At 40.6% G+C, this 26,348-nt stretch overlaps 1 protein-coding gene and 1 pseudogene across 8 annotated transcripts in view; one reads left to right on the top strand and one right to left on the bottom strand.

Annotated features, from left to right (window-relative positions):
* Positions 1-26,348, bottom strand: part of SCN8A (sodium voltage-gated channel alpha subunit 8) — a 164,063-nt gene that overhangs the window by 47,337 nt on the left and 90,378 nt on the right. For 5 of the 7 annotated variants that reach the window (XM_081061352.1, XM_081061353.1, XM_081061351.1 and 2 more), the window contains exons 12-13: positions 16,719-17,114; positions 4,209-4,341 (exon numbers count right to left, since the gene is read on the bottom strand). In XM_081061352.1, the coding sequence (XP_080917478.1) occupies positions 4,209-4,341; positions 16,719-17,114 (529 nt within the window). The remainder of the gene's footprint in view (positions 1-4,208; positions 4,342-16,718; positions 17,115-26,348) is intronic. The other 2 variants (XM_081061354.1, XM_081061357.1) reach the window with 1 other exon arrangement.
* On the top strand, positions 4,780-5,855 carry LOC308502562 (10 kDa heat shock protein, mitochondrial-like; annotated as a pseudogene). Its single transcript has 2 exons — positions 4,780-4,821; positions 5,546-5,855. The product of its transcript is annotated as a 10 kDa heat shock protein, mitochondrial-like (transcript).

The raw sequence follows: 26,348 nt of genomic DNA, 5'->3' as shown, positions 1-26,348 counted from the left end.
GTTTCACTAAGAACAAGATGGCTGCCTTCAATTAGTCTGCTTCTCTTTTGCCAATCAGCTGGCTGGTGCCCATGGTGATGGCTTTATTTTAGATGGGCTGCTTTGGTTGGGTTTCTGATTGGCTCCCTGGTTGCTAAGAAAATGGTTGCCTTGGTTTTTCAGATTTAAGGGCCACTGTAAGCGCCATGTGGGAGTCTGCGTGGGAAAGGAAGTCTGTGAAGAAAATTTGCTTTGGCTTCTTCCGCATAGAACTCCCTCCCTTCCCAAGGTAAATTTAGTTTTCTTCCCAAAAAAAGAAAATGAAAAGGTTCTCTTATTTCCACAAATTCTTGTAGTACATATTTGGAAATCTGGTTCCGTTCCTTTTTTTATCTCCTCCCTTCTCCAAATGTCTGCTGCTCACCGGCACATGGAGGTTGAAGCAGCTACTGTTCACGTTTCTGACAGTTGACACAATTGTAATGTTTTATAATGAGCGAGGCTCAAAGACTTTGCCAGGCAACAAAGAGAGGTTCTCCTACCCTATGGGGCACCAAGAAGATTCCTAGAGGGCGGGATACGAGGTATGTCTCATCCACATTTCCTGAGAAAGCAACATCCTAGGGATCTTTTCCGTTCCACCAAAAGTAAGACAATGTGGAACCTTAGCAGCTAGAAAAGATCAATTAAGTGAATAAGGAAGTTTATAAAGTAACTCACAACTTTGCAAACTTACTGGCCCCACATGCCTGGAATGGGGGAAGTATTTGGTCTGGGGGAACGGGTTAACATACAGGGCTGAGATGTCCAAAGGTTTGTGGGGTTTCCCTTACTTTGCTCCTGGACATGTTCAGAGAGGGGACTGTGGGTCTCAACCTGAGGAGTACTGGGAATTGTTTCCAGAGAGGGCCTCATAATTCTACCAAGATGGTAGCACTAGCTGACCATGAGGTTTCTGAAGACAGGGGCTTCTCTCAATTCGGTTAACCACTTTTAAGCACCTCCTGTTTGCTAGGCACTGGGAATAAGCTGAAGAACAAGAGTCCCCACGTTCTGAGCTTACAGCTGCACCAGAAAGGCAGATAGGAGAGAACTGCACGGACACTTGTTGTTCGGCAGCTGAATAAAAGAATGAATAAATTAGCCAGTTACCTTCTACATGGGAGTCTGTGAAACTGTTGAACCTGTGAATCAATACTGCCAAGTACCACCATTACTGCCTCATTCTTACGTCACTAACTGTCTCCCCTTCTCCCACAGCTTTACGGCTGGGAAGTGAAACTATACTACTCTCTGCCAACACCCCACCCCCAGTCCTCTGAAATACCCTCACAGCTGATGGCTTTGCTGACTGTGAATTCTGCTGAGTTTACTGGATCCTGGTGAGCATGTCTGCAGCAGGACGGGGGTGAGGCAGAGAGCACCGGACTTTCTCATTATTTATAGTATTCTGGAATTCTCCACTGTGGTTTTTAAGTCATTAAGTAGGTAGGAGCCTGCTTCTTTGGTTTTAAATAATAATAATGTTAATCTTTGGATTAAAATAACGTCAGTTTCCTAACTGAAGGTCTGAGAAGAAGCAGGAACAATTATTCACTCCAGGCTGGCTTTTCCTGTTGTAGTGATCATGAAATCCAGAGGGACCAGTGATTGAATAGGATGGATCTCTCCTCATGTCCTTTAATTCCCTCTCACGTTATTCAGCTCCAGCCATTCAGCATTCTTTGCTTACAACCCTTCTGTCTCATCAGTTTTAACAAAGGGAGTCAACCACAAGGAGAAGGGGTGAGAGGAACGGCGGAGCAGGGAAAGGTACGAAAGCTACTGGCAACGTGAATGTGACGGCTTAGAAATGGGGGCAAGAACTGGAATGGCTTCCCACTCAGGAACACAACTACAGCCGTCTCTCCCCTGAGTTTCCCTTGCATGTTTTATTTTTCTGTGTCTGCCGCTTGGTGGAGGGTGGAGAATGAGTGTAGCAGGAAGGAAAGGGAAAGAAGAGGACAGGGAGAAGAGGAAGAAAAGGGACTAGAGAAAGACCGTAATGCTCCACTGGTTTGTCACCAACTCAGTAGAGGGACGGAAGCACGAGGCCTTCAGAAGGAATCCTGCAGCACCAATCCCATCATTCCAAGCACAGCAAAATTCAGTGCAACAAACATTGTTTGAACGTCTACTTTTGCCAGATCCTGACAAGGTCACTGAGGTAATCCATAAATAATTGTTGCACTATATTGATAGTTCCCTCCTGTTCTGAGGTCTTTGCCACTAATAAAATATGCCTGTTGGAGGTTGTTAGTTTTCTTTCTCAACTGCCACAGATACTCACACAGATCTTATCTTGGTCTCTACGTGAAGAATAAAATTAACCAAAGTTCTTAAAACAGTATTTCTTATCTTGGAGTTCTTATGATCTGCAGTTATTTACCTGTCATCTCAAAGTACAAGCTACAAAGCTTAAAGATGTTCTATCAGACAAGACTCTCTATGGGACTGAAAGAAAACAGAAATAACTGAAGTTGTTCAGGTGGTTGAAAGCAGTTGTTCAATATTCTTTTTACTTGATATATTCTCCAGATTAGTCTAGGTAAAGGGCAACTCCTTGCCCATACGTGCGGATGTAAACAAGGGAGTTCCTTTCCAGGGATTCTCCCTTCACCACAGGCACCCCTCCCCAACACACACACACACACACACACACACACACACACACGAGAAGAAGTGGTATTGTGCTTAGATGACTCAAAAATAACTTGTCCCAAGGACACCAGGATACTTCTGAGTCTCTCTGTCTCAGGGACTCTGGTTATTGTTGGGTTAGCCTGGGTATCTGAAGTCTAAGAACAGCAATTTGAGGCCTCAAGGATAATCCGGATCTGAATGGATAAAGAAGGTGTGGTATATATACACACTGGACTATTTCTCAGCCAGAAAAAGAATGAAATCTTACCTTTTGCAACAACTTGGATGGACCTAGAAGACACTACGCTAAGTGAAACAAGTCAGACAGAGAAAGACAAATACCATATAAATTCACTTATGTGTGGAATCCAAAAAACAAAATAAATGAACAAACAAAATAGAAACAAACTCATAGATAAAGAGAACAAATTAATAGCTGCCAGAGGGGAGAGAGGTTGAGGGATGGGTGAAAGGGATTAAGAACTACAAACTGGCAGTGACAAAAACCATCACGGGGACATAAAGTACAGCACAGGAAATATAGTCGGTGATATTGTAACAGCTCTTTATGGTGTCAGGCAGGTACTAGACTTACTGGGGTTGTAAGTTATACAAATGTCTAATCAGGACGTTGTCCCGCTGAAATGAATATATCGTATGTCAACTGTAACTGAGAGAAAGAAAAGAAGAGTTTGGATCCATCATGGGACGACTCAGCTGTATCAACATGAATCAAATGCAGAAGATTCATGCAGAACCAGTCGGAACCTTGGAAAGAAAATGTCGTCCCTGAATCTACCTCCACCGAACATGAGAGGAGCCTAGAAAGCAAGAGGACCACAACTGGACAGAAAGCTGACACTTGCTGGGGAAATCCTCTGACGCCAGGCTGCGTCATGAAGGAGCCAGCCACCTAATACTGAGTGCAGGCACTGCCAGCGACGTGACGGCAGACACGCGATGACTCCACAGTGGCTGCTCCTGCCCCTGTGGCACAGAGCGCCAGAGGGAGAGGGGCCTCAGCTTACCTCTTCACACATCGAATATATTTATGGATATGTGTGGGTGTTTGAAGACAGGCAGAATTAGGTGCAATCGAAATGCACAGTACCTTCAATCCTTAAGGGAAAACCAAAAGGGTTGTAAGCAGCTGAAAAGGAAAAGAGGAAGGTACGTTTTGGGGTAGAGGGTGTGAGGGGGATCCCATCATTTCATATGTTCACAGTTCTTCAGTCTACATGCCTTTATGCCTCACAGCACGCCACTGGCTCCTCAGGATGATGATTACAGAGCCTCCCTCAGATGCTCACACTTACGTGGTCCCTTCATACTTCTTCCCTATCTGTGTTCAATGCTGGCAGCAGCTTTGAAGTCCTTATTGGGTTCTCTGCATGCAGATTTGGGACGCTCGTTTCTATAACTAGTAGACTCTATTCCTAAAGCTCAGACAATTTTTGCAAGACTCAGACCAAGTGAAGGGCTTATATTTCCCATGCACACATATATTTATATCTCCGCAGCTTGGAATGACATCACAGGGCACATACCTTCAACTAGTGTATTTGTAACAACACTCAGTATACTGTTGATCCTGTCTTTCCGCCCATAGGAGGCCAGTTGTTCCATGGAAACTAAGAGAGATCCAGGGCCTTTCTTCTTAATTTCCACCTCAGTTGTACCCTGAAAAAAAGGGAAAAAAGCAAATGGGGTGAGTAAAGCCTTATAAACGTTAAGACTAGGCCTTATTGGATCAATACTCCAGAGTATGAGCAGGAAAACATGCTCTCCGTGACATCTTTTTCCTCTGATCCCACAGTCCTATTCACCCTAAGAAGTAGAGTGAAACAAGTTGGCCATGGATCATCCTTAGTTCTATAGATGACACGACCAAGTCATTTAAGTTTGTACAAATCTACAGTGAATGCAAGAGTCTGCCTGGGACCCCAATGCCTCATCTGCTCAATTCCAAACACAGAGAGTAGAAAGACCAGGTCGCATGGGGCAATGCCACAGAAGTAGACCCTGCGTTTTCCTGTCCTAGTCCCGTATCCACAGCATTTGACTAGAATTGGACCACATGATAAAATTCGTCAAATTCGTGAAATTTCATTAAGGGCCATGACCCTGAGTACACCGAGTGGTACAGACACTGTTTCCTCCGTGCGTAGGAGCTTCAGCACTCTCGCAAACTGTTGCTTCCAAATGTCCGACTTGGGCCTGACTGAATGTTGTTAGCAAGTCAAATTTCTACACCAAATCTCCTCCAAGCCACTGTAAAGAAGTATGGTAAGGTTTAGCTATCTTAATGAAATATATTGCATCATATGTGTTTGTCTTGTCCTTTTACAATTTTATTTTATGAGTTAATCTGCAATGTTCAAATTCCCAACTAAAGAAAAAGGGCAGAAAATACCATTGCATTGCTATATGAAATAATTTTTGCACGCCCCACTGTGGGCAATAGTGGTATGAGACATTCCAGCAGAGGGCTTCGTAATGTCCCTTGCTTATGCTCTTTGTGCCAACCTGAATACTCGACATCAGATCAGGCTTAAGGGCTGGCTTACAGCCTAGCTTTCTAGTAACCATGCTGTCCACTTTAACACATTATCCATGTAAAGTTGGCTGCCCCTTCCATGGTGAAAGTAAAAGGGCAGAGACAATCACCATCAAAGGACAGGGAAGAGATATGAAGCTAGGGACGTATCTGTCTCATCAGTACTAGAATGATCCTACCAGTTTTGAAATTAAAATAATTATTTCTGGAGAGCTCTCAGAAAGCCTTTCTGTCCTTACATGTTTTAAATTTAAGAACCACACAGAAGACTACAGGTCTCTCCTTGTAGCTGAGGTGCGAGAGCAGAGTACGAACTGCTGACGCCAGAGTCATAGTGGACAGGCATTAAGAAAGTTTCTCCCCCTCTTTGACTGAGTATTAGTTGAAAAGAATGCTGTGGAAACTGTAACCAAGGGAGGCATTATGCTTCCAGCAAAAGCTCAAGGAAAAGTATTGCAAGCAACAGTAGTAGCTATTGGATTGGGCACTACAGGAAAGGGTGGGGAAATTCAACCATTAGCGTGAAAGTTGGAGATAAAGTTCTTCTTCCAGAATATGGAGGCACCAAAGTAGTTCTAGATGACAACAATTATTTCTTATTTAGAGATGGTGACTTTGTGGAAAGCAGGTAGACTGAAATAAATCACTATTGACATGGCATCTCGTGAAGCTGCCCCTTTCGCTGAAGTTGTGAAATCTCATCATGTAAATAATTTCCATGTCTCTCTTTTGTAATAAACTAATGATATCCAAAGTAAGGACATCCAGTATCTCTTAAAATTTAGTTCCACTGTCTGATATAAACATTTCCAAATAAAAATATATTAAAAAAAAGAACCACACAGAAGAAAGTTCCTCGCAGATTATAATTTATCTTATCACAATGTTTCATCAAACTTTCACTGATTAAGACATTTGGTTCACCAGAGGGTTTTGTTTGTTTGGCAGAGCTATAGAAGAAATAGAAAGAGATGTAATACAGAATTGTACACCTGAAATCTATGTAAATTTACTAACAATTGTCACCCCAATAAAATTAATTAAAAGAAATAGAAAGAAAACAGAATTATTTCCTTGGGAATTCCTGCATTACTACACAAACATATGTATATGTAAAAATGACTAGTTAACTGTCACCTCAGGTCATAATAAGGTATATTTCTTTGAGAAGCCACTTTGGGCTACAGTTCCCAGCCTCATATTCATGATATTTAATAAATCAGATAAACCACTACATTTCAAAAACAACAATCATCTAAAAATGGACACAGAAAGGCCCCGTTCAATGGATACTCTTATTTCTGCCATTTAATGAGTCTAGATTTTTACTGAGTTGTTCTGAAAAATCGACAGTACATGGTAGATAATCTTCATAATGCTGACCCCTAAGATACTGTAAGATCTGATGGGCTGATACCTCAGAGAGGATGAGATTACATTTAATGTAGCTTTGGTACTAAGTATATCTCATTGTTTTCTGGGGTTTCTGGATATCACAAGATATAAATTCTCCAGGCTTTAATAACATTAACCTTAAAAAAACCCCAAAATTAATGAAAATGCTGTTTAAAGTACTTATTCTGATTATTAGATTATCATTTAGTAACACCTATTTGAAAGCTAAAATAATTTCTAGCTTGGATTTAAAAAAATCCGCATAAAGAGAAACTCATCTCCAAACTTAACATTCAGACGGAAAAATTATGATTTATATCTTTCTATGTAAAATGAAAGTAAACGATAACAGGGATATGTGGAGATAACTTCTATAACATTAAAGTTTGTTCCATGATAAGATGTGCTACAGAATATACCTTAAGTTTCAAAAAGAAATAAATGAAAGGAGATACCAAGAAATGAAAATTTCAAAGCCCATATTCAGGGAATTTTAGAGGGTAAAACGAGAAATTCATTATGTTATCTTTTTATGTAGGCAAGAGCATTTGGCATAGATCCAAATAACTGGTTCTATCAAAAAGTCTGATTGATGTAGGGCGGCCGGATGGCTCAGTTGGTTAGAGCGCGAGCTCTGAACAACAGGACTGCTGGTTCGATTCCCACATGGGCCAGTAAACTGCACCCTCCACAACTAGTTTGAAGGACAACTACTTGGAGCTGATAGCCCCTGGAGAAACACAGTTTCCCAATATTCCCCAATAAAATTTATTTAAAAAAAAAAAAGTCTGATGTAACAAAAAGATATCCAGAAAAAACCCATATATTTGTAAATTAAACAATAGACTTATAAAAATCCATGGATCAAAGATGAAATCACAATGGAAATTAGAAAATACTTTGATGGAACCCTCCCAGCACGGAAGTAATGAAGGAAGAATCGCCACCCAAAAAAGATGTGAAGCCGGCCAAGGACCTGTGGCTTCTGTTTAAAAAAGGAGCCGAGACACTGACAACGCACAGCCAGGAATCCACCACTCAGCGGCAGCAGGCAGGCTTGGTGTGCAAGCACACCAAAGAACTAGAGAGGTAAAGGGCACGCCCACAGACCCGACACCTCCCTTCAGGGAGCAACACCAGCAGGCTGGAGACCAGCATACCCGAGGAGAAGCAGGACCTGGCTCCTGTCCCCCCGCCAGGAGCCCTGGAACTGCTTGGCTAGGAGTGACGAGAAGTCAGAGTCCACCACCTCTCCATTGGATGGAGCCTCGCTGAAGAGCCCCACTCCCTTTCTCTGCCACCTCCATCACACCACTCATTTCTCGAAAGACTTTCTGAAGACCGTCTATTACACCCCTACCTCATCTTCCATGAGTTCCAACCTGACCCAGAGCTCTAGCCGTGACAGCATCCACAGCGTCCGTGGGAAGCCAGGGCTGGTGAAATAGTGGAGGCAGAAGATCTCTGTAGACTCAGCTCTGACTAGTGGGCCTCACCATCTGGTCCGCACTCAAGCACTCACACTCTCTTGCCAAGCTTGGAGGACCTGACCGGTGAGGCTGATGTGTCCACCATTGCCAACTCCCAGAATGCCAACTTGAGGGAGGCTTCCTTCTTGCATGAGCTCCAGGCAAACCGAAGGAACCTACCTGCCACCTCTAAACCATCAGGGAAATCTGTCCGAGACAACTTGAAAAGGCCCGTGTGGATGAGCAAAAGCTGACCCACCTTTAGCTGATCAAAGACCCTTTCCTTAGTTTCACTACGGATTTTGGTCAGCCCTTCCGTCTGATTTCTTTTAAACAACTGCCATTCTCCTAACTCTTCCACCCTCTTGCCATAGAAAGGACAAGAAGAAACAAACATGCAGCCCAAGAAGAAAGGGGAGTGTCAGTCGTGTGGCTGGGAGAACCAGAAGCTGTCTGCCAGGTGACCCTGAGCCCAAGTTATGTGTTTTCAAGAAGAATCATGTCTTAAGAAGAGCATAGACAGGTATGTACACATATCAAAAATACTCATTTGCAACATGCAAATGGACAGTTGTGGTGATGTCATAGTCACCGTGGCGCATGTTCCCTGCTCATGCAGGAGCTTGTGAGGAAACTCTTGGATGGCAATGTAACTCCTACCTCTGTTAAAAAAAAAAAAGGAAAATATTTTGATGATAATGAAAACGCAAAAATCAAGATTTATGGGATTCAGCCAAAGCAATGGTCAGAAAAAATTTTACAGTCTGAACTGCTTATATTAGAAAATAAAAAAAGATATAAAATCAATGCTGTAAGCTTCCACCATAAGAAACTAAAAAAATATCAAATTAAACCCTAGGTTAAGTAGATGAAAGGAAATAACAAAAATAGGAGTGGAAATTAATGAATTAGTGAATGGACAAACAACACACAATCAAAGAAGTGAAATGTTGTTTTTTTCAAAAAATATTAAATTGATAATTCCCCTCGCAAGACTAATCAAGAAAAAAACGCGAAAACACAAATTATAATTTCAAATAATAAAAACATTTGCAGAAGAAATAATACCAATCTTACACAAGTTCTTTCAGAAAACAGGATATAAGGGAATACTTCAAAACTTGTTTTATAAATCTAACTAACCCTGATACTAAAATGACAAAAACATTACCAGAAAATAAAATTAGACACCAATATCCCTCATGAACAGAGATGTGAAATTCTTAACAAAATATGAGCAAATAGAATCCAGCAATATACACAAAGGATAATAAGTCATGACCAACAGGGTTTATCCCAGGAAAGCAAGGTTAATTTAACATGAAAAAGTCAATGTCATTCATCACATTAACAGGAAAAAGGAGAAAAACCACATGATATCTCACTGATGCAGAAAAAGAACCTTCAACAAAATTCAACACTTCTATACAATAAATTTCGCAGCAAGCCAGAAATACAATGTAGCAGCTTCGATCTGATAAAGAACATCATGAAACCTATAACCAACCTTAGATTTCTAGGTAAAACATTAAATCTTTTTCTAATACTGGAAACAAGAAAGGATATCTGCCTTCATCACTTCTATTCAATTTCGTATATGAAGTCCTAGCTGGTGCAATAATGCAAGAAAAATAAATAAAAGGTATAAAGATTACAGTTGCTGCTATTCACAGCAAATATTATTGTGCATGTAGAAAACCCTATAGAATGTATAAAAAAAAGCAAAAAAAGAAAAAACCCCAAAAACCTAAACCTAATAGAACCAATATGTTACTTTATGAAGGTCACAAGATACAAGGCCAATATACAAAATTCAACTGTATCTCTATGAAAATAAAAAATTTTAAATTATACCTTTTATAACAGTATCAAGAAAATAAAATATGAAGGAACAAATCTAATGAAAGATGTGCAGAACTCCACTATAAACTATATAATTTTGCTGAAACTTGAGAAGACTTAAATATATGAAAAAATATTCATAGACTGACTCAATATAATTAAGATGCCCGTTCTTCTCAAATTGCATATAAAGACATGCAAAGAATCTACAATAGGAAAAGCTTTAAGAAAAAGATCTGGAATAGCAAAAAATCTCTTAAAAGATTATTTAATGATATTTTTAAATATTTTTTGTTTGGAGGGCTTACACAATCTCATTTTAAGACTTATAAATTTACGATAATTAGGAAGAATGTAGTATTGTGCAAGCATAGAAAAATAGATCAAGGGAACAGAATACAATCCAGAAATAGATCCATGCATGTACTACATTGTTGATTTCTGACCAAGGTGCCATGTCAATTCAATGGAGAAAGGAAAGTCTTTTAACAAATGGTGCTGAAAACTGGATATCCAGCCAGGTTGACTCTCATTTAGTTTCATACACAAAAATTAATTTGAGATAAATCAGAGGCCTGAATGTAAAACCCAGAATCATAAAGCTGACTGAAGGAAAACAGCTTCATAATCTTAGGGATCAGCAAAGATTTCTTGGACAGATGCAAAACAAACAAACAAACAAACAAACAACATCATAAAAGGGAAAAAAACTGACGTATTGGACTTCATCAAAATTAAAAATTTTATTTATCTGATAAAGGACTTGTATCCATAACATAAAAAAATTAAGTCAATAACAGAAAGAACAACTCAGTTGAAAATGGGCAAAAAAACTGAATAAGCAATTAACAAAAGGAGATTCAAGAAGCCAATAATCACATGAAAAGATGCTCATAATTAATTATAAAAAAAATGCAAATTAAAAGCACAGTAAGATAACATTTTATACTCACTAAAATGCTAAAAGCAAAGACTAACACCATCAAACATTGGCTAGGATGTGGAGCAACTGGAACTCCAATATACTGTTGGTGGGAGTACAAAAAAAACGATGTAACTATTTTGGAGAGCTGTTTGGCAGTTTCTTATAAAATTAAACACAACAATTACTGCATGACCCAGGAATTTCACTGTGAGGTATTTTATCGAATATAAATGAAAACATTTGTCTACAAAAAGAATTGTACGAGGCTACTCTCAGCAAGCTTATTCATGCTACTGAAAACTGGAAACAACCTGAATATCCATCAACAGGAAAATGGATAAACAAATTGGGGTATATTTATCTAATGAAATACCACTCATCAATAACAAGGAATGAACAACTGATACACAAAATAACATGAATGTATCTCCAAAACATCCTGTTGAGTGAAAGAAGCCAAATAAAAAAAGGTATATTTCATGAGTTCACAAGAATGAAAGAAAAGAAACCTATGGTGACACAAGTCAGAAGGTGGAGGGGACTGATGAGAAAGAGGTTTAAGGGTACTTCCTGGGAGTAGTGTGGTCAAAAGGGGTTTAAGGGATAATCCTCAACTGCTTAAGGTCGGACAGCTCCTTTTCCATCTTGGTTTTTATCCACAACTTTGGTAACTCTCAGGTGAGGGTTACCCAATGTGCTACTGCAATACTGATTACACAGGGGAATTCCTTTGAAAAGGAATATGGAATGCAGAGTGTATTAAGTATGTATAAAATGTACCTGTATTGTGGAAATAAACAAAGGTCAATGAAATGAGAAAAGCAAAGGCTCTTTATTCTGAGCTTGGCATTTGGGTTGAGGGAGTCAGCCACCACCTCGTGGGTTTTCGCAGAGACTCAAAAGCAGGCAGAGGAGTGGGAAAGCTTTATAGTGGAAAGGAAGGAAAGGTTCAGTTGTGCCCCAATTCCCCAATGTTGGCATGGGGAAGCTGGAGCCCAGTTAAGTAGAAGCAGGGCATTGCAGGTGATTGGTTAGGGGTGCCTATTTGGCTTTCTCTTGTTGGTTGGTCCTAAATTGGAAGCAGGGACAAAAATCATGGAGGTTGTCAGTTATTAATTAAGTCCTGGCCATTTTGGGGCTGATAGTTACTGAAGTTATTGTTTAGCTTTCTGGATTGTCACTAGAGATAGCAATTTGGCTTCCTGCAGCACGTTTGCCTTATAGCAGGTTGGCTTCATGGGTTGTTTATTGTAGATAAGGGGATTGCAGGTGAAAGTTCTATTTTTCTATGATTGGGTCATTGTCGATTTGTATATGCAGTCTCTCAGTATTCGTCAGATCAGACGGATCAATGAGAGTCAGAGAGCAAACATCACTGTTAACTGCCGAAGATGACATAAACTAAAACCGCCTACAAAGAACATCACGTGAAAGTGCTAAGCACCAGTTGCAGGCTAAGGGAACATCCAGAGAAAAACACATCTGTACTAAGAAAATCTAATCCGTCAAAAATCAGTGTATAAAGAATACCAAGATGGGTGGAGAGTTCTTGGAAGTCCACCTCCCTAGGTGAGGTTTTGAAAACTAGGACTGAAAGTCCAGGTAATTGGCTTTCTTTCCTCCCTCCCTCCCTCATTCCCTCCTTCTTTCCTGCCCTCCCTCCCTCTTTCCTTGCCCCCTTCCTTCCTTCCTCCCTCTTTCTTTTCAGTTTTTTTTAAAAGTTTGAGATAAAATGCACATAACATAAAATTCACAATTTTAACCATTTTAAAGTATACAATTCAGTGGCGTTTACTATAGTTATAATGTTGTACATCCATCACTGCTATCTAATTCCAGAACATTTCCATCACACCAAAGAGAAATACAGTACCTGTTAGCAGTCAATCCCAATCCCTTTCTCTATCTAGCCTAAACTAAAATTTACAGCAATTTAGAAGTGGCCTTAGAACCTAGCCATTTATCTCTGTTTAAGCCCTTTTCTCAAATTTTTCTAGTGTTTTGCTTTAAAATAATTGTACAATAATTTTTTCTTTTCAGACAAAGGATCTTTAGAATATTACAAGGAATCCCACCCTCTCCAAATCAAGCAATTCAGAAATCCCACTGTCTACTTCTCAGGACTAAAAAGGCCAAAAAATTATAGGGAGAGAAATGGGACCAGTAATATGCTTCACATTTTATATATGATATTACATTTAGTCTTCATAATGGCCCTACAACAAAGGTCCTTTTACCTCTTTTTTACAGAGAGGTTAATTTCCCAGGATCACATGAGTAAATAAAGAACTTGGGCCTGGATTCAAATCCTAATTCTACTGCTTATTATGCAATCTTGGACAAGTTATTTATTTCTCTAAGCCTTGGCTGCCGCCTCAGTAAAATGCAGACAATAGCAGGATCCACCTCATAGGATAGGGGCTGTGAGCAGTAAGGGAGGTAATGCCTGTACATTTGCAAGCTAACATGTCAGGATTTCTGAATTAGGTGGGATTTTTGGATTGTCGGTGGCACTTGCCTTCTTTGTGAGCGAAGAGCTACGTTTCTCACCTACTTTTCTGGCTCAGACATGAAGACATGGGAAAAGTCCCTTTATCCTCTGCTTCACCAAAAAGCAAAAGTGAAAATTCCCAAACTATCAAATAACAAACAAACATCACCCAATCACAACTGAATAATTAATGAAGATGTGACATAGTTTTTGATGAGACTCTGGTGATGTCTGGGTATCTTTTTCTCATCAGGAATATTTTATTTCTTAATTTGAGCCTGAAGAAAAAACACAGATATGGCATAGCCTAAGCATTAATATCACGTGAGATCAGCTTGTGGGCCATCAGCGGATCCCACACCAATCCACAAAGCATGAATATAAAACTGGAAGCACGCTAATGGTTCAGGAGAAGACAAGTTAATCCATGGCTGTAGACGCATCCAAAACGTTTTGACATTAAGAATCGCTACGTCCTAGCCCAAAGAGGTATTAATGGCTAATCAACTTGGGCTGCATATAAAAAGTATTAATGTATTGTATCCTTCTAAGATAAACAACTGTGTTTCCCATTTCCCAAAGGAGCTAATATTTAATCAGTCAGGAAGTTCTCTTTGGCATCAGGAAGACCTTGGTTCAAGTTCCATTTCCACAAGTCACTAAATCTCTGGGTCTCATCTGTTAACAGGATGAAACACCTACCAAATAGGGTGGTTATAAGAATTAAATGAGATCACGCACATAAAGTGCTTAGCAAAGTGTAGTAAGAACTCCATGTATATGGTAGCTAAATTTATTATGTCCACTCATAGAAAATTGGAAAATGTAAGGAAGAAAAAAGTCACCAATAATGTTCCCTCCCAAAGGCAAGTACTGTTAACTTCTAGTCAGCCATCTTTATTCCATATGCAGTTTGACTTCATATACATCTGATATCATACCATACAAACTACATGCATTCTGTTTTTGTTTTCTTTTTGGCCTACTAAGGAAACTTAGATATTTCCTCACACCATCACCAACTAGGAAGTGCTTCTTTGCGGCTTCTACAAAATCGTTTGTCCTAGTTATGAAGCCCTTGGGAATGACAGAGTCCTGCCTACCTCACCTTCCTGCCACTTTGGGTCTGACCTGGTCCCGGGAATCATCAAGTCTGTCACCATCATCACTTGAGACCACTGCAAAGAATCTCCTCAGTGCTTACAAGATGTGGAGTGTGCGGGCTCCCCCAAAACCCAAAGGCAGTGCTGTGCAGTGCACAGTGCAGGGTGGTGCAGAAAGCCTTACGTGCTATAGCCATCTGCTCAACTGCCTCTCAGATTTTTCTCCCACACAGCACAACAGAAGCTGCTAAAAAACCAAAAACAAAACTCCCAAACCCGCTCATCTGCCTTAAGCTGAAGCCCAAGCTCCTTCTTCCTGGACACCTTTTCTAATACCTTCTCTTCAGAGGAGGAGTAAGATGTATTACTGGGCTTAAATATTTTTAAAAACTTCTGGGACGTTACTAATTAATTTGGTTCTCAGCATTTGAGTTGCCCCAACTGTACTGTCCATGCTGACGGATCCCTCATTCTCATTGGTGTTACCTCTTATTTTTTCAGAGAATATAATTATCCATCTAATTGTGGAGCCCAAAATTGACCTCCGGACACAGGATTAGTGAAAATCAAATCCAAATAACATTTAAAATATAGATAATCATCTACAACATTTACTTTGACTAACTATCTGGTTTTGGGGGGACTGTGGAATCACTGTTATAATTATTGTTCCTATTATTGTTGACCTTAAATGAACATTCTCCAGGAGAGTGCGGCCATGTGACTATGCTGAGAAGACATTAAAACGGACTGAGAAACAGAAGATTGGGGTTTCTGAAAGGCCTGTGATTCTGGCTCTAACAGTGATGAGCTGTGTGACCTTGAGAAGCACAAATTCTGAGCCTGCTTCCCCACCTAAAAAACACCTGTGTCAGCGTTAGAGAATTTTTATTCAGAAAAAAATAAATTATACATGTAAAAGTAATTTGCAGCTTATAAAGAGCTATGCAAATGTAAGGGGGAAAGTATTTTGCTTTTAAATAAAAAGGCAAGGAAAGAAAAGATGATCTCAAACACATCCTAATTGTGTTTTGAATTTTTATCTATATAGTCAACAACTGCCCTAAAGTGCTAAAAACAGATTATTCTGAATAATTCCATCCTTGATTGTCCAGTTTTCCTCCAGACATGCATCATGCTAGTTAAAGGACTGGCTATCTTCATGCTGTTAAAGGAAACTGAAGTGTTAGAACAAAACAGGTTGACATGCTTGTATCTCAAGGAAGTTACACCAGCTAAGGAGGGACTGAGGAAAGTTAAGGCATTAGATGTAGGAAGGATTAGGAGCATTGAGGTTATAAGAATTGAAAACTAGAAAAAGGTATAAACAGCTTAGAATTTAAAGAAATCTTAAGAGATGGTTTTCCCAAAGAGGGGAGCCATTATTCAACCCCCTAGACAAGTGATTTGTGAAGCTATTATATGCAGCTCCTCCAGAGTCTGACATTTGATTACATTTAAAATTCTCCTTTTGCTTCCCTTTTCCTTCCTCCCCCATACACCATGTGTTCTTGCCCCAACCACCCACTTTTCCCTCCTTTGATTTATTTCCATCCCAACCTCTTTGATGTCTAAGCCCAGTTTTGCAGGGGTTTCCTTAACGTCTCCTCGCCTGGCTCTCGCTGGCTACCCTCAGCACCACGCGTGCACATTCCTCTTTGGGAAACTCCCATCTCTTCTTGCAGAGGAGACTTAGAAAATGATTCAAAACTGTATTACTTTGAAAAATAGAAAGATAAGAGCTTTAAATCCCAAGCTGTTTCCCCAGGAGACAGGACGCGGCTGGGAGAAGCACCGGTGATTCCAAACCCGCTCAGACTTGGTCATTGGTGGTGGCACCATGCTTCCCATTCCATCTGGGCAGGCTCCGCTGGCGCTAGGCATTCAGTCAAAGCAGGTGGGGGCAAGGAGACAGACAGGCAGAGACTTCCAAAGATGGAGAGAAAGGGAGAGAGGTAAAATAAGAGGAGTTGCTGGAGGAACGGGAACATGTAGTCAGAAACAAGGAAAGATGGGAACAAGTGGAGCAAGGAACAGAAGTAAAAGAGAGAAAAGGGGAAGTGAGAGAGAAAAAAGGGACAGTAAAAGGGGGAGGCCTGAAATGAGAAACACACCAGGAGGGAGAAGGCAGGAGTGGTAGGAGGGTAGAAACCGAAGCGGGGTGGGGGTGGGGGCAGAGCGTGGGGGAGGGGCCAGGTGGGGGAGCAGGAGGGGGAGGCGGGCGCGGAGACTGCCATGCCCAGCCCGGCCTGGGCCTGCGCGTTCACTTCCTTACACTGTCATCGGTAGCTGCCTTATCTATTTTCACCTCTGGCAGGAGCCGCCCGCCGATGTGGGAGCCGGGGCCGCCGATGAGGGAAACCACGCCGTTGCAGTCCACGGTGCTGTTGCGCTTCACGCTGCGCCGCAGGCTGGGGAAGATGCGCGAGGACCGGCTGCCCTGGCTGTAGCCGCTGTAGCCGCTGTAGCTGCTGCGCCGCTCGCGGGCTCGGATGGGGATGAAGAGCGAGTCCCGGCGGCCCTCGCTCTCCTCCACGGTGCTGTGCTCGTCGTCCGCGAACTCGTTCTCGGAGCCGGGGTCCCGGAAGCGCCCGGGCCCCCTGAAGCTGAAGATGCTGCTCTTGCTGTTGTGGCGGGAGAGGAATGGGGAGCCCGGAATGCTGAGCAGTGACTGCGGGGACAGGGAGACAGAGAAGGGGCCGGGCGTGAGCGGGGCGGCGGCCCTGCCCGGCGGCGGCGCACAGGCGCCCCCTCCCGCGGGCCAGCAGCTGTCGGCATTCCCGCGGTCGGCCGGCAGGTGCCCCCCAGGGCGCTCCTCGCGGGGCGCCGCGTTTCTACCGCGGCCCCACACCCACCATCACCCCGTTCCTCCTGCCCCGCCCCTGAGATACACTTGTCTTTGACCAGCGCACCACGAAGCTCTCATCTCACGCTCCAGGCACAGAGCCGGGAAACGCACCGTGTGGCTGCTTCTCATACTGCGAGACCACGTGGAGTGTGCCTTTAATGTACTCAAGCGAAGACTTTATGCCACACTTAGCCAAAAGTGAAGAATTCAAAAGTGGATTCCGCTTGCCATCCTTTCAAGGAGAACGTGCCCTGGCGGTCAAGGGCTACGCCAACAGCGGTTTTCAAGCTTGTCTAATTCAGCTGAAAATTACGTTTCCCTCTCGCTCCATTTTCAAGTCAATATACGTTTTCTTTTCACCCAAAGTTGAAATATTTGTAAATTACATAATTCTCAGCGATAACATTTTTAAATAAAACCGACTGATTAGAACTTTTTCCTCATTTCTTTCTCCTTTATCTCATAATTCCATTCCACATTCCAGGAGAATTTTGTGATAATGTATTTTACTGATCACGTTTGAATACTTTTTTGCAACAAAAAAATTATAAACTGTATCTTAAAAAATTAAAAATTTCCTGTGACCATGACTCTCTAAGAAATTTAAAAAATCTCTCCTGAACTGAGTTTTTACTAAAATTCTTAACACAATTAAGATACGTATACAAATATATTATACATTTTATAAGTAATTACCAAGCTTAAAAAAGAAAATCTTATTAAAATGTATCTCTTAATGAGATGGATGAGATTTTTCCTTTTCAATTAATATTTTGGTGTTTAAATATTTGTAGATAGTATTATTATTAGAAAGAGACATGGCTCAATAATTCCCCTCCCCCTCTTTCTAATATTAGATTTTTAAGTGCTGAGAAACCTTATTAACACAGAGTCTTGGAACAAAAGAATTTCTTATAGTAATATCACTCAATTCTTTGAACTTTCAAATGATATGCCAAAAATCACATAGTAAGCTATCAGCAAAATTTATTTTAATGTTCTATTGGCTGACAAATTAGGTCCTCTTTCAATTTTGTAGAAAGCAAAGAACTGAAAACCCCCCAACTTGCTAAAGGATTTTTTACCTAGATATTAGAATTATTCCAATTCTTTATTTCTGTGGATACCAAGAAGGCTTTATTTTTTACTATTATATGGGTTACTCTTGTAGGGGTTACTCTTTTACTTAAAGGAACCTCATTTAATACAACAGAAAAGGTTGGAATAATCAAAATATTGTTAATTCCTATGCATCATTGCCAACATTAATTTTTTAAATAAAATTATTTTGTCTTACCACATGCTTTAAAGCTATTTTCATCATAACCTTAAAGCCACAGATTTAGCTCATTCAATTTATGAAAATGTCTAATGTCCTTACTGCTAAAGCAACTGGACAAATCAGACTTATTTTCATAGGAAAAAGTATGACCTCATTTTCCATTTTTAATAAATGTATTAACATTTATCCCAGTGACAACTCCTGGTTCCTGAACTTAAAATACCCCAATAGCCCTGACTATAACTCTCTGCTTCACTCTTAACAGAAGTGTGTAAGAGGTAAATTCAGAAAGCCTTACAATGGATTTATAATTCCTGGACTAAAGAAAATTTTGTACTTTAGATTTCACATATAAGTGAGATTACATGGTATTTGTCTTTGTCTTATTTCTAAAGAACAAAATAAACAAACAAACAAAACAGAAACAGACCCATACAAACAGAGAACAAACTGATGATTTCTAGATGGGAGGGAGGTTGAAGGACGGGCTGAGAAAGGTGAAGAGATTAAGAAGTACAAATTGGTAGTTACAGGACAGCCACAGGGATGTAACGTGCAGTTTGGGGGAAATACCGTCAATAATATTGTAAAATCTCTGTATAGTGTCAAACGGGTAGTAAACTTATTGGGGGGATCACTTCATAAATTATATAAATGTCTAACCACTATACTATACACCTGAAACTAAAATACACTTGATCTTAGCCAAAATGGCCGAGAAGCGATAAAAACTAATATAAAATAATATTGAATGTCAACTATAATTTAAAATATATATAGTCATGGGGATGAGTAGTGCAGCAGGGGGAATATAGTCAGTAATTTTCTAATAACTATGGACAGTGTCGGGTGGGTAGTGGACTTGTTGGGCCATCACTTTGTGAGTTGTGTAAATGTCTGATCACTATGTTGTTCTGTATGCCTGAAACTAATGAGAGAAAAAAAAGCAAGAAAATTTTGTAGACACTAATATTTTTCAATTGCCCCTTTGTTTGGCACTCCAAAGATTTTAATACCCTAGAGTAATGTACTACATAAGATTTGGGATGACAGAGAGATATGCCTTCCTTTTGTAAAGTGGGAAAAGGTTGTGAAAAGGGAAACGGAAAAGAAGAACTGGTGTGACTTTGGACCACAGGGCTATCCTTGGGCATAGGAATATGTAAGTTAAAGACCTGGGAAGCAGGTTCCCTGAAACTGACTGTGCTTGGAAAGCCTCCATGCGTCCCAAAGGGATGTCCCCAGTTTGAGGGCCACTGCTATAAGAGAAAGAAACTTGACAAACAACTGTCTCAGACAATCCTCCTTGCTCGCCTGAGATACTTAGTTTGCCCAATTATGACTTTGAAATGATTCCACTGTGAAAGTTCTCTGCCAATATAGTGCGTATGTGGTAAGTATTAGATAAAACTTTTAAAATAATACTTTTGATGACTACCTTAGAAGGGCTGCAGGGTTCCTCTTTAATATTTCCATCTGTATCTTTTTGTTACCTAGAACTCTATTTCTAGTTCCAGATTCAAAATGCTTCCATGTCCACTCTCTATAATGTACGAAGTGCCTGTGCCCCAATCAGTATATTTTCTTTGGCTCTTTCTAGTTTCATCATACTTCCTTCTCTCACTTGTATTTCCCTTGTTATGCAGTCTTTTCCTGCCTTGGCTCAAAGCAACTCACAAACCTCTGAGACAATAAATGAATTTGGTTAACTGGGAGCCACATCAAGAAAACCATGAATCACAGATGATTTGATATAAATGTCACTGTTAAATACATACCACATGCTGTATAAAGCCTCTAGAAAAGAGAATGGACATATGCAACATCTCTGACCCCTTTCCTGATCACAAATTTGTTTTGTGCTTTTGCCCCAGCCCTGCACCAGAAATGAGAAGCTACATTGGTTAGGTTCCAGTGTGTTCACAGGAATGGATGGTGTCGCTGCGTGTTAAAAGGGCACACACACGGCTTGCTCTTACAGCTCCTTCATGTGGTTGGATTGGTAAAGGGATCAGGGCCCCTTCCAACTCACTGCTTGCTGTTCCTCTTTTCACATACGTGTATGTTTGGGCACCCTCACCGATTCATTCCCCCGAACCAGTTCTCAAAGTGTGATTCACAAACCAATGTTAGTGAATGACCCGCTACTGGTTTGCAATGAGATAAGTCGAAAAATGGAGAGAAGCATTTAGAAACTCTTACAGCAATTAGATGTCACAACATCCAAGAGTGTGATCATTTTTCTAGAAATCCATTGTTAATTTATTTTACAATAGTATTGGTTCATGAAAACTTGGGGAAAATAGAAACTGGTCCTTCACCATAGATTGAGAAACACTTCTCTAAACAATGTGTCCAGTAAGCTAGCCCTGGAGTGATTAGAGAGAGGGAATTATTGACTTGGTGAGTGAGAGTTAGATAAAAGGAGAAGGTTGGGGATAGGGTTTTGTATTGGTTGATTTACATACGAAAGGCACACTTCCAGGCAATTAGCTATCTCTGGGGATTAAGCTCGCACAGGGTGGGGCAGTCTCTTCACAGCCAGCTAGGCTCCTAAAATGTCAAAGCATCCTAAAATATAGAGAATAGGGAAGCTGAGATTAGGGAGGCAGACGGGTGGCTACCCTCAGGAAGTTATCTCTTCGGGGAACGGACTATATCAGGAGAGGATACAGGAAACAAGGAGGAATGGAACACGTCACCTTTCCCCTTCCACATTTGTAGCAGTCAACTCTTTTGCCAATAATGAACAAGGAATTCAGGAATGAATTGTTTCCTTTTAGTGTGCACTGTCTCAGAATCCTGATTTCTAAATGTTCACAGGTTACTGAATTGACCATTATCTCCCTGATCACTTCCTATCAGTTAAGAATAGGATTTCAGTGATGACTGGGGACCCAAGGTGCTCTTAACTCTTGGGATCCAGCTAGTTAATGGACTTACTTCCTGTTTTCAAATTTTTTCCTGTCAACCAACCAGGAGCTTCTGGTCCTTTTCAAGTAGTCACATCACATCTAACTGAAAATACTACCTTAGGTCTGGGTGTTTGTTTGGGAGAATGGCTTTGGGGCGTCCTCGTTTTGAGGGAATGGCCCTCAATTCTGCAGAAAAGTTAACTGGGGATTTCGAGGCGTCTGTGTCAGCCATCTATTGAGATGAGGCTTAACAATGACTGAGATGTCAAGAATAAGATAAATTGGTAATTTACATGTTCTATTTCCATGTCATATTTTGCTTTTTCTTTCCAGTATAGCAGTGGTTCTTAAAGTGTGCTCTGGTGATTCTTGGGGGTCCCTGTGATCCTTTTTTGGGGGGCTCATGAGGTCAAAACTATTTTATAATAATACTAAGACAATATCTGCCTTGACCACTCTCGTTTTCTCACAACTATACAGTGGATTCTGTGAGCCTTACAGTTTCACAATAGTTAAGACTTTTTCTGATGCTACTGGTAGCGATAATAATGTATGTTATATTTTTAAAAATTCTGTATGTCAGTACTTGGAAGATTTGCATAACGCAGTGAACCAGTATTTCCCACATGGTCAATACATGATGCTACAAATCATTCATGAATTAAAGACCTGTGGTGCAAAATAAAGATCTGTGGTGCAAAATACCACAAAGGATTTTAATGTAACAGAGTAGCAAGTTACTGAATACAGTTTCAGATTCGACACTGCAACTAACCATTAAAACTACATTGTCCAATTTTGGAATAGCATCAAATAAGAATTTGATGCTATTAAATTATTCCTCCCTTTTCCAGGAATACACCTGTATGAAACTAGAGTTTCCTTAAATACTTCAAAAAAACATATCACAACACACTGAATGCAGAAGCAGGTACGATATTCTAGCTGTCTTCTATTAAACCACAGATTAAAGAGATTTGCAAAAATGTAAATAGTACGACTTTTTCCACTATTTTTTTTTTGTTTTGGAAAGCAGTTAATTTCTATAAAAATATGCATAATTTGTATTAAACATATAATGAGTTTATCATTTTTATTTTAAAATAAATCAGTAAATAAATATTTAAAAGTTCTTAACTATAATTTCTAACATGGTAAATTAAAAGCACATTTTAAAAAGCTCTTTAGGGTTCTCAATAATTTTTAAGGAAGTAAAGAGGTCCTAATGAAGCGGGGCCCGGTTGGGACCCCTTGCAACGTCCAGACCTCAGCTTTCCTTGACCTATATATAGATCATCCCCCTGCCGCTTGAGCTCAGAATGTCCCCTGTCCCACCCTGTTCCCTGTTTTAGAACCCTGAAACTTATGGTTAATACTCTTAGGCTTATTGATCACAATCTCAGTGGTCTACTAGGCTATTCCCACCATTGCTCGTCAGTTGCTGACGCCATTGGTGAATGATGTTGCCAGAGGGACGGCTCCATGCAGACCCCAGGAGGAATGCGGAACGAAGCCTCTGAGAAACACCCAGGTTGTCCCTTAAATACCCTAAGCTGGTTTGAGAATGTTAAGGCAGTTTTTGGAGGTGTTAACCCGCTGCCTTCTCAGACCACCAGTGCTCTGATAATAAACGCTTCTTCTATGACCCAACTCCTGGGTCAGTCTATTGGCGGAGTGGCGCAGGCAGCATGAGCCCCAGACTCGTCTGGCCTCCAGTTTCACTAAGACTAAAAAGATTGAGAACTGCTACAATAGAAGAATTAAAATATTTTGCAAAAATGGATTCAACCTAATATTTATAAACTGTCCTAAGCTTTAAAAACACAGCAGTAATTTTATAGAGAAATAGACAGGAGATCGGTCGGGCAGATGTCTCAAGAAGATCTCAGAAGACCTGGCAGTACAGGACACTGACATACACTCAACTGTGTTGTGGGAAAACTGACGCCACATTCATTGTTCAGACAACAGGACAGAAGCCCAGGTAGTGTGGAGGTGAGTGGGGAGGCGTGACCCCAGGCAGCAGTGATTAGGATCACAAGCCTATAGTCAGACCGGGTTCAAATCCTGACTTTAACACTTACTAGCTACACAACCTTAGATAAATTAGTTAATCTCTCAAGGCCTCGGTTTCCTCATTCTTCCAGATAGAATCAGAGAAACTGCAGGAGAATTCTGGGACAAAGAATGTTACTATCGTGTGGAGATTCTAAGCAAGTCTTGGCAGTCAGCCATGGCCTCTAGGAATCTACAATTTATTTTCAGATGGGGAAATTAGAGGAAGTGAACATTTTCATGCAAAGCAGGACATCTCAGAAGCCCAGATTTATTTTCTGAGCTAGAAAGCAATCAGTGCAACTCTGTGCTAAAGCGTGTAGATTAATCAGAGACCATTCAGTAGCAAAGTGTTAATAGCTCTAAGGTATTCATTAACTAGCTCAGTGATGGCTCACAAGACAAGGGTTGGATTACAACAAAGCTGCAATCACTTTTCCCCAAAAGAGGCTGAACGAGGAGAAAGGTGAGGTGAAGGTGAAACAGAGATGGCTCCGGGCCATAATGAAGTCCCAGAAGGGGTTACATCAGATTTATTAAAGTCCTCCATTCATTTGTCCAACAAGTAGCTGAATGTTAGCCATGTGCAAAGAAGCAGGCCTTGACGTTAGGGCTTTAGCTAAGAGAGGGGAGAACATGAACATAAGAAAATACAGAGGGCGCCAAAAAAAATGTACACACATTTTAAGAAAGGAAAAAAACTATTAAAATTGTAATACTTAATATATCCTGATTACAAAAGATGAACACAAGTCACGTTTGACTTCTGCAATTACAAGAGGTGCTCAAAGTGGTTACCATCAGCGTCCAGACGCTTCTGATTATGGCGAACTCCTGCTTGAGCAACGTTGACTAAAGTGTCCATTTGTATACAGCGCTTTGGCGTCCCTGGTATAATGTCACAGAGTAAAAGGTAACACATAAAGAGGTATGTATGCAATATAATGGAAAGATGAAAGAAAGAATTTCCAATTAGGTGTGAATGGGGGAGGGGTTAGGAAAGGTTTCTTGGGAGAAGAATGTGAAGAACCAGTATGATGTGGACATTCAGAGATGGAAAAATAGGGCACCTTACGGTGTTTCTGGAGGGTAGAAAACAAGCATCATCTATGAGAAGCATGTGGCAATTTATGCGGTTTCAGTACAGGGGGCTTGGTGGGACACAGAGGCTGGAGGCCGGAAGCTATGTCCAGGGAAGGAGAAGTGCTATGAATTCCATGCTAAAGCGCTGGAACCTCATTAGGAAATAGAGTAACTTTGATTAAGGGACTTCCCTCTTCCATTCGTCTTAATAACTATTCTAAAATGTCAATAGTTTCTTTAAACCCTTTACTCAACCTCTCAGTCCTTTCAATAAGATTTTTAATTTCCTACATTATTGAAAACTAGAGACTTCTTAGGTGTCATCTTCCTCAACTTCCTATTCCCTATCTACAAACTTATCCATGCCCATCCCCCCCTATTTTCCTGACGTTTTGGGGGTACAGAGTGTCCCTTTCCTGTTAGAGACTACATCTATTTTTACATCTTCCAAGACTGTACTCTATTTTCTATTCTACTTTCCATTTTCTACCTCGACCTCCCCTTCTGGGTTTTTTCCCCTTAGATTAAAAAAAAATGCTATTTTTTTTACCCATATTCTTTAAATAAGCTAGAAGTCTACACTCACTGTCTCCACTTCCTACTTACCATGGACTAAAACATGTCTTTAAAGTTCTCCATGCCTTATTATTGCCACATCCAATAAACATCTCACAAAGTATCTCCATGAAATCTCAACCCCATCCTCTCCAACCCTTGTGCTCTCTTGGCTTCCCTGAACTCTTGGTTCCCTTAGCACCTCTAATGACTGCTCATTTGTTTTCCTTCCTGAGCTCCATCTCTGATACCCATTGACACCAGTGGTCGTGTCCTTGGCCCGCTGTTCTTTCACTCAACTCAATCTCTTTGAGCAAATTCATCAAGTTTCATGGTTTCAGTCACCCCCTCTCAGCTCAGGACCTCTTCTTTGAGCTACCATTTGACTATATGTATGTGTCTAAAAGACTTCTTTGATTATCCAACAAATAATTCAACTTGGGATGTCCAAACCGGAACATACTTTTCTTCTAAACCTGGAATGTTCTTCCTTTTGTCTGACTGCTCCCTTACCAGCAAACACATACAGTACTTAACCAATTGTTGTTTATCCTTTATTTACCTTCCCCAGAAAATCTTCGCTGAACCTCTTGGTTGGGACAGAGCTGTGTCCTCCAAAACACCCCAGCATATCTCAATTATAGAATAATGCCGTCGATGCTATTATAGAAATAACTTTTAAATATATCTGGCTGCTCCACTACACTGTAGCTCCTTAGCGTTTTAACAACCTTTTAAGCTCTAGGACCTATCACAATACTCGACACATGGTAGGTACTCCATTTACTGCTTGGTGGTGAATAATAAGAGCTATGTTTTACGAAGCCATCTGCTGACAGTACATAAAACACAAAGGAGAGAGAGAAAGACCAGAGGAAACAAAACTGCGGTGGATAACTGCAGGAGAAATAACACAAAAGTCTGAACCAAAAGAGGATTAGTAGGAATAGAAAGAAGGGGATGGACATGAGAGATTTTGCTGTGATAAAATGAACAGGACTAGCAAAAGACTGAACAAGGAGGTGAGAGATGCAAACAAGAAGCACAATGAAAGGATCCCTGGGAAATAAGACTGGATACAATGCCGTAATCAGTAACTGCAACTATTCTTCTGTACCTTAGCAACTTTCCAGCATTTTGTTAAAATGGGGATTTAAATGTCGTAAC

The sequence above is a fragment of the Rhinolophus hipposideros genome (genome assembly GCF_964194185.1).
Source record: "Rhinolophus hipposideros genome assembly, chromosome: 9".
Classification (NCBI taxonomy): domain Eukaryota; kingdom Metazoa; phylum Chordata; class Mammalia; order Chiroptera; family Rhinolophidae; genus Rhinolophus; species Rhinolophus hipposideros.
Note: the sequence above shows the minus strand (reverse complement) of the source record. Positions and strands in the feature narration are given on the sequence as shown.